Source organism: Mastacembelus armatus, chromosome 13 (assembly GCF_900324485.2).
Source record: "Mastacembelus armatus chromosome 13, fMasArm1.2, whole genome shotgun sequence".
Lineage (NCBI taxonomy): Eukaryota > Metazoa > Chordata > Actinopteri > Synbranchiformes > Mastacembelidae > Mastacembelus > Mastacembelus armatus.
Genome location: NC_046645.1, coordinates 2,332,501 through 2,347,072, shown reverse-complemented (window position 1 = coordinate 2,347,072; position 14,572 = coordinate 2,332,501). Strand labels below are relative to the sequence as shown.

At 42.9% G+C, this 14,572-nt stretch overlaps 1 protein-coding gene across 4 annotated transcripts in view; it reads left to right on the top strand.

The window, feature by feature from the left end:
• The window catches only part of ets1 (v-ets avian erythroblastosis virus E26 oncogene homolog 1), a 38,178-nt gene that overhangs the window by 15,681 nt on the left and 7,925 nt on the right, over positions 1–14,572 (top strand). For all 4 annotated transcript variants that reach the window (XM_026298697.1, XM_026298696.2, XM_026298694.1 and 1 more), the window contains 5 exons: positions 10,644–10,763; positions 11,481–11,681; positions 12,002–12,079; positions 12,491–12,736; positions 14,188–14,448. In XM_026298697.1, the coding sequence (XP_026154482.1) occupies positions 10,644–10,763; positions 11,481–11,681; positions 12,002–12,079; positions 12,491–12,736; positions 14,188–14,448 (906 nt within the window). The remainder of the gene's footprint in view (positions 1–10,643; positions 10,764–11,480; positions 11,682–12,001; positions 12,080–12,490; positions 12,737–14,187; positions 14,449–14,572) is intronic.

The window sequence follows — 14,572 nt, the reverse complement described above, 5'->3', positions numbered from 1 at the left end:
TTTCTTCTTCTTCAGTAGCTGCATTGTGCATTTGGAAACTAATCAAGATGTAAACTAATTGCTTTTCAGATTTACTTTCACACGGATCCTCGTGTAAGTTACGTTTTGTCACATTTTTGGAAGCGTGCTGCTCAGATGAACTATTGATGTGTCGATGCTTTGTAGGTTTGTTGTACGAATGATTTCCCTCTCACTTTCATCCTGCTTTGATCTCACTGGGGATCTATCACCGTCTCCTCTCTTTCCTTTCTAAGTGCCCATCACTGACCCATATATTCAGCACCATACTGGGAGAGCTAGGGCATTCTGCCCAGCCGGCATCAGACACAGACAGTGGTGCCTAATCACTCCCCTCCACTCCAACCCCACCGTCTCCTTCACCTCCCTCCTTTCTTCTCTACCTACCCCTCCTCCTGTGGTTGAAGCTGACTTTCCAGAGGGAAGGAGAGGCAGGCTGAGGTGATGAATCTGCAGTGTTGAGGCTTGCTTCTCTGACCCCACTGTCTAGAAGTCTTGGCTTACTTCAGGGGTAGTCTAGGGCACTTGCAGGGGAGGCTGCAACTGTGAGCAGTGTTTGTGTTTGGTTTTTAAAACTTTGTGTGGTTTCACTTCTTGTTTTTATGCACAGAGATGTTACATATGGTGCTATGCTCGAATGATTTGCATTTAACAGCCTTTTACATTTACTAACCCCCTGTGCTTTTGCAGCTCAGGTGCTGTTGACCCTGCTAGTACAGCAGCGAGCAGCACTGATGCATCATGGAAATTTGATCTTAATTGCTGGTGTTGACCCACTAAGGGGCCGTGACTCACCACATTAACCACCTTCTCCTTGGTGTCAGTACCTGCAGAGAATAGATTCTCATATACATATCTCATGAACTCACATAAAAAGCGCTGACAGCTGCAGTTAAGTTGCCAAAGCGTAGCGCTATCTTGCAAAACCATTTCGCAATGCTCACCCCTGCTTACGCTCATCTGGGTGCACTCGGGTCAAGTTGAGATTGTCAAGGAGCGGTTCACAACTTCACATGAAGATCTTTACCCTGCCCCTCTCTCACACACAAGCACAACACAAACACACTGTTATGTTCACTACCATGTTTACAAGATAAAAGTACAATATCTATATCTATCAGGCATATACAGCTACTTGCTTATAGGAAATCTATGGCATTATTGGAACTAAAGATGCTGTCTTTTATTTTTTCACATAGAACCATACTCTGGATACACACATACTCACCTAACAGGTATAAGTGGTTTCCAGCCCACCTTACTATATTGTTTATTTTCCTTTCCAAAAGAAGTGCAGCCATTGTCAGCTTACCCAGGGCCTGTCCTCTGTCTCTCTCTCCAGTAGAAGTAATAACTTTTAAAGTGCTCACACACTGTCAGGGTCAGAGGTGCTCTCAAACAAGGCTTCTAACATTTGACCAAGCTATTATTCCTCTGCTCAGTGTTACAGAAGCCCTGACACCGGTTACTTCAGTGTAGCCTAGATCGTGGTAGCTTATTATTGAATGCATCATGTAGCCACAACAAAACTGTCAGCTCCATAGAGACACGTTTTAAAGATAAGGGAGAGCATGACTTAATAGGGAAGGTGTTTGATTGTGAAATTACAGACATGAAAGCACAAGCACCTCATATTTTGTTAATGTTTGTATTGCTGAAGTTCTTATTCAGTGTTGCAGTTTACTCACGTTAGGTTGCTCAGTATATATTTAAAGCTTAAGACAGTTGTCAGTCATTTACAGGTCTGTTGAAGGTGTTTACGTCAGTTATCCCTCTTTTACTTTTCGTCTGTGTTCGTTGGGTCAGGGTTCACTGACTGACAGGAATGCTTGTGAGCTTGCCCTGCTGGGTGGCATGTGTGGAGGGATAGAAAAAACTTGAGGGGGAGGCTTTTATCTGATCAAAATGGTGCTGTTTGTTATAACTGGCATGCCTGATGAGAGGCCTTATAAGGCATCTCAGTTCATGTCTGTGTGCACAACACCAATGACTCTTCGCTGACTTTATTTTCTAAGGTGCCTCCCATGTTGGTACAGTGTAGAGAGGGATGGCTTGAGTCAGAATGGAGGGAGTTACATAAGTTTCAGGTTTTTGCTTTGGTGTGTTTTGTGTCAGCACTCCTTCTGCAGTGCAAGGCAATATATGCCAATGTTTGAGTGTGTGTAGCTGCCTGGCAGCTGTGCAAACACAGTTTGGGTGATCCAGGGTTCTCTTGATGTGGTCTGTCATTGAATCGGGCCAAGCAGAGCAAACAGGTCAGGCTTTCATCTGACGTACGCTATGTCAAACTGAGGACAAGATAACTTGCTGGATCAAAACTTAAGTAGTCACATGTCACGTATATAGCATAGTGTTTGACTCGGCATAGATGGCAGTGGATACCAGCGTCCACAATGGGCCTCCCTGTGCTGTCAGACTAGTTAACAGACTGAGCAGTTACTGTATATGTGAACTGGATGTCTGAGTTTCCACAATGACCTTGTCTTTGTTTCCTTCCTGCGCTGGTCAGTGATGCCACTATGCTTATCCCCCTCTTCCCCCCCCCCCCCCCCCCCCCCCCCGCCATTAAGCCAGTGTCTCATTCTTTGCCTCCTTCATTCAGCTTGTCATCTGCTCTGTTGCTCGTTGCTCGTTTAAACGTGCGGCCATTATATTTTGTGGGTTCTATCTGAACACTTCATGAATACACGCCTTAATCTTTGCTTATAAAGCTTAGTCAGTAAGGCGTGTTAGCACCAGATACAGCAGTCTGCTAAATAGTGAGCATGTGGTTGGGGTGTGTGAGGGGTGGAGAGAGAAAGACCCTTCAAGGTGTGGTTGATATGATGGTAGTGAATGGGCCCTGCTATGCTAAAAATACTAGAAATAAATAATTAGAGATCTGATTAGGGTTACTCTCCCAGCAATCCGACTACAGCAGCTTCTCGTTTTACTCGCATTCCACAAAAAGCCAACAACCAAAACAATGGAAAATATATTCCTTGGCTAAGGAAATAAAGCATTACTGTGCTTTTTTTGTAACAGACAACTTTTTTCAATCATTCACCCGCCCACTCACTCCTCTAGTGTTCTTCCCCCTCCTTTCCCTCTCTCCCTCTGTTTCCATGTCTTTCTGTTGGCCACATGAGTTTCTGTCACGACACCTTCATGTGGTGTATAGTGAGTTCCTGGGGAGTGCACTCTATCCCATCCCCAGTCATCTTTTGCTTGTAATCCTTGAGTCACGGCACTAGACGCCCGCTGCACCACACTCCACTGGCTGTCCGTCTGTGCGTCTGCCTGTCTCTTACTGGTTTCTGCTACCACAGGCCTCTCCTTTCTCTGCATTACCAGTCTCAGTGTGAACCTTAACGGGCTATGCTCTGCCCTGAAATGGTTCCACAACCGCCCACGCATCTCAACATCAATCCTTAGTGCTTTGTAACTTTTTTTGTCCTCTTGCTTCCTTGCTTTTTCTGTTTTATGGTCCTACATTTAGGAGCTGTGTTTCCTATAATGAAATGGAAACTGAGCTACTTTAGAAACATGCCTGCTTTCAGTCCACTGTCCTAAAAGACAGAAGGCTTGTTTCACTACGGCTGTTCAGCTGTCCACAATAAGGCCATGTCACTCATTTCGTTCAGTGTATGTTCCAGATTTTCCTCCCTTGTTTTCTCTTTTTTCTGCATTTGCTGCACACCACCTGTTTTCAGGATTAGCATGAGTGTACTGCTTTGGTAATCAGGTGGGCAAATAGGCCATATCCACAGACTTTATCTGTATCACATCTACAACATTGTAGATCTGATCCCGCTGGCCTCTTGTACTGATTAATAGGCCTGTCAGAGCAAAGAATGATAAAGAAAGGTGTGTTGTGTGCGTGGGTGGTGGGGTCTGTAGTTTAGGTGCGACTCTTTGGCGCTCATGAGTGATGCAGTCAAATAGGTGGTATGTGGTTTAAGCTGATGTCAGCGTTGTAGCTACAGAAGTACAAGCTGCAGTTTTCTTGCTATATATCTTCCCATGTTAAAGTTATTTGTCTTTAATGAATACATCTACAGTTGCAGAACATAATGAGAGCATGACCGTCATGATCTTTTAGTTTCACATACAATATGATAGCTACTCATTAGCTATGGTCCGTTGCTATCTAATGTGTGTTTGTTTAGTGCTTGGTTCCAAGGTAACTGAGTCATTTGGTAAGAATTTTACAAGATCTGGTCATTACTTTCATCATGACCAGTCACATCGTCAAATGAAACAGCACGATATCCCCTGAAGTCCCGTCATTCTTTGATGGAGTGACTCATAGCCTGTCTGTGCTTGCGTATGTGTGTGTGTGTGTGTGCGTGTGTGTGTGTGCGTGTGTGTGTGTAAGAGAGAGAGAGAGAGAGAGAGCGCAAGAGAGAGAGATAGCAAGAGAGGGAAACAGAAAGGAGACAGAGGTGAGCATGAGTTTATACAAGGACAGTGGTGTGCATGCTTTGAAAATCACTTCTATCTTTTATTGCAAAACACAGTTGTAACTTTGTACTTATCAAATCTTGGTTTATATCTTTTAATCAGTGAAGTCAGCCAAAACTGAGGTGTTAACAAGCCACCAGGAGAAAGAGCACACATATCTTCAGTCAGATTAAGGATTAGAGATGTGGCCAGATGTTTTATCCTTCTATTAGACTTGGAGCCTTCACTGAGCCTAAAATAGGAGGCTAATTCATCATCTTGAGCTGGGACCATTTTGCCACTTAGACCACAAGTCATTTTTGGTCACATTAGAGGAAAACAAGAAAGCTGTGAGAAGCACATTAGCAATTGTAAAGCAGAAGTGGAATGTGAGGCATGCTACATGAAAACACTGTGGTCTTGGGGGAATTTATTTATCAAGTATCCGTCTGTCACCCATAGCTTTGCCTTCAAACAATCAACAAGCTCTACGTTCATCTTGTCTAATTAGTCGCAACCAATACAAGACTTACAGGCAGAGACATAGCAGAAGAGAATGGCTGAGTGGTGTGAGTGTGTGAATGCGTGGCTGTATACACTTATCAGGAACCTGATGATGGAATGTATCAGTTTGGACTAAAAATGGGACAGGCACTATGTTTTGTGGAAAAAATGCAACACACAGAGTAAACTGTTTGTCAGATATGTCGTGTGTTTGGTTTAACGCCTAAACATTTCTCCCAGAGCATCCCATGTCTGTTTACAACATGGACGCAGCCTGGGAGGGCAGCTAGCCTGGATACCAGCACCACTTGCACTCTCCAGTACAGGTCTCACCTGTGAGTTCCCTTTTTCTCACAGCTATGCCTGGATAACTGTTGGATAAAAAAGGGACATTCAAACCCTTTGGACTAAAAAGTGCTTTCATTATAAATATTCAACATCATTCAAGCCTTGGAAAACCTCAACTTGCAGGAGATTGATCAGATTTCTGCTGTTTTTCTAGTGCCCTAATGGACACTGGGTTTTAGTTTTTTCCAAGATTTACTTGTCTGAAATCTCAAAGAAACAGAGAACTTGAAGGTTGTGCAATCGTCTGTTGTGAGAAGTGCATTACTGTTGCTCAACCTTCAATACTTGAGGCATACCTAAAACTCAGGCCTTTTCATACTGTTTGAAATCACAGAGCAACAAAACATGTGAGCAGTTAAACAAGCAACAAAGAGCCAAATCATGCCTCGTTTGTTTCCCTCATTCTTCTGAAAAGAAAATAATTTAAGCAGAAATATGTTTGCGTCTGCTGGCAATGGCACAGATCATTTCAGACTCAGAAGTAATGTCATATCAAGCACTGAGACTTTGGCATAAACAGTAGAGTTAATGCACTTTCACATCATAAGCTAATATGATTTCAGAGATGGAGAGAGTGGAATAAAAAAAGACAGCAAGGCAGCTATGGGGTATTAGTCTCACTTATTGTCTGCTTCAGTAGCCGGTGTGTCTGTGGCGGTGATGATCCTGGACAACTCTTGTTTCATGGCCAAAGGCAGATGTCAGCAGCACAGGCCTTGTCCCGTACAGCTGCTTTACACCACCACAGGCTTGTGCTTAAAGAGGGCAGCCAGGAGCCAGTGGTGGAGACCTAAGAATAAAACCAGTGTTTCAGCACTGTTGTTCGTGATGGTGGGAAGGTCCTGGTTTGTTCATTGGGTCTTTTTCGGCTAACACTTGGTTTTAGGTCTGGTCTGGCCTCTTCACGTTGTCTTGAACCAGGCCTACACTTCTATTTCTGATCCCTGGCAATGAGATGGAAATCTAAACAGCAGAGCGGCTGGCTGAACAAGCAGCCCTCTCAAAACTAGATTCCCACCCTGCCTGCCTCCCCTTGCTCCAATGTAGCCCTCAGTAACCACTTTATCACTCTGTGCTGCTGAATAGGCCTCCTTCATGTTGGTTGGGTTTATGACCCTGCATTCTCAGACCAGGGGACCAGATATCAAAAGCTCTCTCTCAGATACCGCTGTCACCTCAGATCTCCTGTGGGTAGACTGGTCTGCCTTAAAGAGTTGATTATAAGCCCTTGGCAAGGACTCAAGGCCTCCACTCTTTTTCACTGCACCTTGTCATGACCCAGCTGATACTGTATGTACCTGTGTTCTCGTAGGGATATTCAGGAAGGGCATGAGGCCTAAATAGTGGATCTGAAATGTCTGACCCTTACCCGAACCTATAACTTACCTCACCTCTCACAGGAAGTTGTAACTTAGCCACAGGAAATGGACTCTTACATATTTTTACATACATACATCCAGCTACAAGAGAGCATAGGGAGGGAGCTTTGGGCTGTCACATGGTTTAACACTGACAAATACTATTCAACCCTAAATGATTTAACTTTTAAAAACCCTGGCTTTGAATAACCTTTTGATGTTGTCAGCCAACTCTCTTCCTCACACCAACAGACACCCACTCACTGGATAAACACTATAGGGCTATTTATAGCTCAATCTTATGATAGAAAGCATATTGTCCCTTATTTGTTGGGTCTGGTTGCCTGCTCTGCTAGTATCATTGCATCATTCTAAGTGGAGGCAGCAGTCCAGGCTTTATGAATGAACCAACTCTCCAGCAGAGGCTGGGAGATGGCACTGATCCCACTGTGATGTCACCACAGAGACAAGAAGAAGAGAGGCGGCTTTATGAGGTCTCCCATTCATCCTCTATTTGTCTCCCTGCCTTTGCCCACCCCCACTTCTCTTGTCCTGTGATGGGCTCATATTACAGACTGGTGGCTCCCACCCCCTCCCCCCTGAGTCACCCTCACCTACCCAAGATGCTCTCTTGCTATCATCCCTGTCCTATCCTGCCCTGCCTGTTCCAGCGGTGTAGACTTCGGCCCTTGGCTGGAAAAATCTCAATTTCACACCCACGCTCTGGCGCACAGGCGAGGAATGCTGTTAATTTAGTTAGTGTGTGTGTATGTGTGTTAATATGTGGGTCAGTTTAACAGCCTGAAGTGCCAAACAAAACTGCCATCTAAGGTAAGGCTGGGGCAGCCTGTCATTGACAAACCCTGGGGGAAATACTGCCGTCACTCTCAACAGACCTTCCATTACTCATATCATGGCCAGAGGGGCGTGGCTAATCAATACCTTTTACTGTACATCCAGACTAAACATCAGTTTCACTTCTCCAGTGATTCTTAGAATTGTTGGAATTATTATTCCTGTTACATCATTAGGAGAAATGGGTTTCATTTCACTTTTCACTGCAGATGCTGTTTTTACTCGGAGTCTTCTTAGGGAAATGTGAATGCCATAATGTTGTCTGTGATTTACACCCACTCCAGCATTTCATGAGCTAAGTGGATGGGACTCATTTTGTGGACAGACCCACAACGTCTAATGTGGAAAGTGATGACTGGTGGATGCTCTAACTCTCAGTATGTACTGACCGTTCTGTATCTAATGGGACTCGCAGGCATTGAAATCCTATCAGGACTTCATCATTTACTAGAGATTGTCTAGATCCAAGCTTGTCTCACACTAATGGATGCACACTGTACATTAGCTCTGCCGCAGATAACGGTCATATGGATCATTCGCCATGGAGACTGCTCTATTATCATTGCACTTTTAGGTCTTATTTTCATCTTTCAGTGTTGCCGTGACCTCTGCATCATCTTTTTATTGTTTCAGTTCAGTTCACAAAAATACAACAAAGCAATGTGCCCAAATATACTATAATTAAAGTAAAAAACATGCAATTACACTGTCACTTAACATTTCAAACTTAGAATATATGTGCTGTGTTTTGATGTTTGATGCAAGACAGTAAACAATAATCCCCAAATCCCACTTCAGACTCATTTTAAACAAGGGGAACAAATAATTCCAAATAAAAACCCCTAAAAAGCAATAGAAAAAAATAGAAGAAGAAAGAAATCACACAAATTGCAGTAACCATTTTCATTTTCTCCATAATCGTGGTTCACACATTTCTCTCTCCAGAGTGCTTAATGGTAGTTCTCATGCAAGATGGTGTTGAGTGTCTTTGATGGAGGATTTAGTGCTAAAAGTGGGTTCAAGTCTGTGTGGGCAAGTACAGGCTGGGGCTGGGTTGATAAAAGCAGTGGGGAGGGAGGGGCGTAAATGGTTCGAAAGTGCAGACAAACTCCACTCGATCCAGCTTAAATAAACTGCCACATTTCGCCTTTGCCTTCACATCAAAGCACAGACTGTCTGAGCCCCAGTCCCATCTCAGTTTGCAGCCGTTTGCAACATGTACTTTTTTGCACTACCAACACTACTTAAAAGAAAAATGAGCTCTGTAGCGGCCTAGACAACCTTGCTGTCAGGGGCACAACTTGCTCAGGTCCTATTTTCAGTGTGAAACTGCACAATTTATTTTGATGTTCAAGCTTTGTCTAACAATAGTTTAACCGAGGTCATATCTGAGACTGTAAAACAGTGTTTATTCTCAGCTCTTCCACCTTGTTTTTGCTTCTGACTAGAATGACCAACTCTGTTTGTTCACCAGTTTAACAAAGAGCAATATATTATTACAGGCCTTAATTGAATCACATGAAGAAGCAAAGAGCTCTTGTGTGTCGTCTGTGCAGGGTTTCTTTTTACAGAGAGAGAAAATACAGGGAAAAAAGATCCAATGACGGAAAAAAACAAAAAAAAAACCCCAAAAAAAAGTGCGAGACCTAATTTTACAAACAGCCAGACAGACATTGGTTACATGCGAGTAGGAGGGACAGCTGCTGTGCATTCCAGACAAGGTCGAGACGTCAGCAAGTGGTGAAAACAAGCATGAATTGTATGTTGCCCTAGTGTACTGCTGGCAGATAAAACCACCAGCCAGTGGAGATGCCAGAACATCTGGGTCTGACGGATGGTGGTGGTTGCGAGTGGAATGACACAACTTTTCCTCATCACGGGTTTGCCTCCAAGCCAAACCTTTTGTGATCAGATTTCCAACTAATTTGTTTTATTGTGCAGTTGAGACAGATAAGAAGGATGAGTTAAAGAGAACCCTTCATTTTGGGTACTGAAGCCCTAAGATGCCCTGTTGCAGTTTGTTGAAGTTTTGCCTCATGCACTTTATCTCCCAAGTGAATCAGACAAGTTAATGCTATTATGTCACATATATGTCAATCTTTGTTTTGTATATTAGTGTGGCTGTTTCAGATTGAATGATAAAGACATGCCTGGTAACTAGAACTCTATGGGTTTTTTTTATGTCTATTTAAAAGTAATTTCTTGGCCCGATTAGTCTTTAGCAGTCTATTCTAGTGTTAGTGGCCCAGGGGTCTTTCTCCTTCTCCCCTCATCATCTCCCCTGCTTTGTCCCTGTATCCTGCGCTGCTGCAGCCTGGTCTAATCTAATTAGATGAGTGCAAGTCATCAGGCGCTGTTTAAAACCATCAAAGGGAGCTCTGTTCCCCATAGAGTGCCCACTGGCTGTGAGCTGAAAACAGTAAGCCTAGTGTATCACCGACACCCTCGAGACAGCCCACCCCCAACACTCCTAGCCACCCGCTAGCAGTCAGGGTGACATCATCACCTCATCCCTTGACCCTTGACCTCTCAGAATGTTTGACCCCCATGCTTGGTCTGGTGACAGTAGGCCTACTGTGCAGTGCTGGCATGGTAGGAGGGATAGCAGGGGTCATGGTGTCACTGAGGCGCTGCTCTCCCACCCATGAGGTGCAGGGTGGGTGACTAAATTCAGTTTAAAACACCATAGAAAGGCATAAAAAGTATTCCCTCAGTCAGTTAAGCCCACTGGAATCTGCACAGGTATGTCATTGTGTGCAACACACACAGTGTTATAGCAGATAAGATCTGACGGTGTCACAGCTCTTGTTTAAAGAGATTGGCTCTTATGTGGAGACAATGTCTGTCTAGACAGGGAGTAATTGTTGGGCCATGTTGTTGATCACGGTCAGATACAACTTTGTTGATTTTCTTTGTGTGTCTGTGCAAATATCTCACCGAACCACATTCAGTGTCTCTTTCCCACCCTCTCTCTGTGAATTCAATTTCTCATTCAGTAAGCTTTATTGGCATGAGATGCAACACAGGATTGTTTGAGCTGTACATGCTATTAGAATATCACTAATTCCAGTCCCAAATGAAATGGATATTATTATTCAAAGTAACATGCTAATGTTCTTTGTCTTTTGTGATTGGCAGATCCAGAGTGTGGAGATGTCCCTCTGCTAACTCCAGGAAGTAAAGAGATGATGTCTCAGGCTCTGAAGGCCACTTTCAGCGGCTTCACAAAGGAACAGCAGCGGCTGGGTATTCCCAAAGGTAAGACTGCTTGGATTCTCATTAGTTGTTGTTAACGGTTTCATTGAGGAAATTAAATCTAGTCAGTAAAACATGAGCTCTCAAGCCTCAGTGTGTTATGCACCGGGTACAGACATTCATTATATCCTTTCACATCATAGCCTTGGTTTATTCAGTGAAGACGCTTTTAGAAGGATTCACCTAATACCATGAGAGACTAGTTATTCCAGAAATGATTCACATCCATTTCAGTGTAGTCAGACTGATTACAGAACATCCAGAACGCATACACATCAGACAGATGGTTAAAAAGAAATGTTAGCTTCCTAATTTGAGGCTGACCACAGAGAATTTTGATGGTATTTGGAAACAGCAGGACTTTCAGTAGCTGCCTGTATTATTATATTATATCTGCAAACCATGGTTTTGGTTTGTTATTATCACTGCTCCCTCCCTGTCTGTTGTTGATTGACTTTTTATTGGTAGATATATTTGTCTGTGAAAGTTGGCACCCTAACCAAAGATGTGAGTTTTCTCAGTGAATACAGGGCATGATGCAGTATGTGCTAGAAAAACTAGTTTAATCTGTGTTGCATATCAGGAACAAGTTGAAATGAATGTTTGAATCAATATGTATAAAAGATATTTATATTATACTTCAAGTTGCTTTAAAAAGCACATCAAAGAGTGTATTGGTATAATGACAAATGTAATAATCAGTAATTTTATCCTCCTCAGATCCCAGACAGTGGACAGAAAACCATGTGGCCGACTGGCTAGCATGGACAGTGAATGAGTTCAGTCTGAAGAACGTTGACTTTGAGAAATTCTGCATGAATGGAGCCAGCTTGTGTGCGATGGGGAAAGAGCGATTCCTTGACCTAGCACCTGACTTTGTGGGTGACATCCTTTGGGAACATTTAGAAATGCTTCAGAAAGGTAAGGCGCATTAGTCTGACGCCAAGTTGATATGCGTATTTTCTGATTATGACATTTTTTTGCATTATAAGATCTTAAGAGCGACTAGTCTAATAGACTTTGATCTCACATATGAGTAAAGTGATCACACTACACTGGGTGTTATCACTGCTTGCATCCATTGCAGACAGTGTTGTCATTTGCTATAGTAACAGGAGCCAAACAGGAAGACACAGTTTAGCCCAGGTCATTAATATTTGATAATGCTGGATGCAGTTACATGATACATGAAATCAATGACGAGGTCACTGACGCTTGTTCTCTATCTATTTTTCATGAAGAGGAAACAAAGCATTACCCCATCAATGGACTGACCTCCAACTTCCAGGAGTCTCGTTATACCTCAGACTACTTTGTCGGTAAATACTGAACACATATTGTCAATTACTATGGTTAAAGGCCTGGAATATGAATGCAAATGCAAAAAGGGGAATGAATAGTGCTGTGAATGAAAGATTTAGTGCTTTAGAAATTATTATTCAATCCCACTACAGCTTTGCAACTATAAGTATATATTGACCACATATCATGGGAAATAATATCAGGGTGTGTTTTGCTGAGATTAGTAATCTTCCCCAAAATGTAGAAGTTATGTACAGTTACATAACTTACGCACTCAAGGCTGTGTTTTATTAGGAACTATTCACGCAGCAGCTGAGCACAGGGGGTTTAATGACTCCACTTTCCTTGGATTGATCTTTCACTGCTGTTTTGCTCGTCGCTTTCCTTCTCTGCTTTTTATCTACACTTGTGTCCTTTTGTGTATCCAGGCTATGGTGTTGAGCATGCTCAGTGTGTCCCTCCATCTGAATACTCAGAGCCAGGCTTCATCACCGAGTCCTACCAGACACTTCATCCCATCAGCTCAGAGGAACTGCTGACACTCAAATATGAGAGTGAATACCCTGGTGTCATCCTACGGGACACGCCCCTCAACTCGCTGCAGGGGGACTACTTTTCTGTCAAGCAGGAGGTGGTATCGCCTGACAACATGTGCGTGGGCCGCCTCAGCAGAGGTGAGGGGTTGTATACTAGATGTGAGGAGCAGATTTGAGAATTAATACAAAATATGATTTGTCTGAAAAAGCACTGCAGTGAAGAATGTGCTGCATTTACATTGTGCTCATAGGTCTGTTTGGTTTGAGCGCTTTCTAAGTGCGTCCCAACGTGCATGCATGCGACGGTGTGGGTATAGCTAAATGTTAAGTGTTTCTGTGGGTGTCTGTCAGCGTGTTATTGTGCTGAAGCTACTAGAATCTTGACATGCCACATCACTGTGCATGTATTAGCAAAAGAAGAAAAGGAGGCCTCTGGTTAGTTTGTGGTCTAAGCAAAACTGCCTCATACACCCGAGACTGGGTTGGGAAAAAAGAAAACTCTACTGTTTTTGTAAAGGTGATACACAAACCAAAGCCACATCGTGTTCTCTTCTTGCCGCCTGTCCTTTATGTAAAATCGTTCAAGTGGTGTAACCTTCAGTTCGTTTTTTTTTCTTTTTTTCTGTTGTGTCTGTTTCTGTTTTCTTCTCAACCCTAAGGTTCTGGGTAAAGAGATAGAGGTGTTATCCTCCGTTAGCAAGTGTGGGGTTTTCTCATGACACCGTTCGCTTTGTTGAATGCACAGGCTTATTTTCACTCCTAGTGATAGTTTACTGAGGAATTAACATAAAGCTTGGATTTTCTTCTTACAAACCTCCAGCTGTATAAATGAATAGCACTGAATAGCATGTGCAGTGTGTACTATACAAGCCTCCTGCTAGTGCTGTAATAATTTGCCTGGGAGGTATGAGGTCCAATCATCATGCATCACACATACCAAGCTTTTGAATGTTGCGTTGTGCTCTACAACGTGGGAAAGTATTTTGTAACACAACTGATATCCACATGTGGCTTCAATTTCTGCAGTTGAAGATTTTAGCATCAATCGAGACGCTGCATTATCTGTCATTTGTTAATGACTCACTGTTGAAAGATTCCTCTTATCTTTCCCATTGCCAAAAATAGCAGTGCAATTTGTGTGATTGTCTTGCATTTAAAATCAAATCCAAATGGTGGTTGTACAAGTGAAATGAGGTGTGAAATGGAGAGAGATGATGCACTGTACAGAATAATATGGCTTAGTGAGAAGGAAAGAAGTAATGTATGGAAACTTACTGCAAAGGTCTTTTATAAATCTTTGCTCCTACAGAAAACATATTCATTCATATTCATAATCTTACTCAACATGGTTTTTGGAGGAAGAGTAGTAAATGAGTCATACATAATGATGCAAATAGGGGCTTCTACACACGCACACACACACACACACACACACACACACACACACATATATATATATATATATATACATATATATATATATATATATATATATATATAATATATATATAATGATGTGCTTTAAAATTGACATTTTGCAGATGCAGGATATAACAACTTTACTTTCTCTGTCTCACCCTCCCTCTCAGGTAAACTTGGTGGCCAGGATTCCTTTGAGAGCATTGACAGCTTCGAGAGCTGTGACCGATTGACCCAGTCATGGAGCAGCCAGTCCTCATTCAGCAGCCTGCAGCGGGTACCTTCGTACGACAGCTTTGACTCAGAGGACTACCCCACTGCCTTGCACGGCCACAAGCCCAAGGGCACCTTCAAAGACTATGTGAGGGAGCGCTCAGACCTCAGCAAGGATAAGCCTGTCATCCCTGCAGCGGCGCTGGCAGGATACACAGGTATGAAACATTAAAATTTTTGTCCTTCCTCAAAAATGCATCAGCCTTTTCTAGAACAGCAAACATGTTTTAAATGCCAAAGCATGGTATGCAACACATGGTAACTAATAGAATTCATCATCGC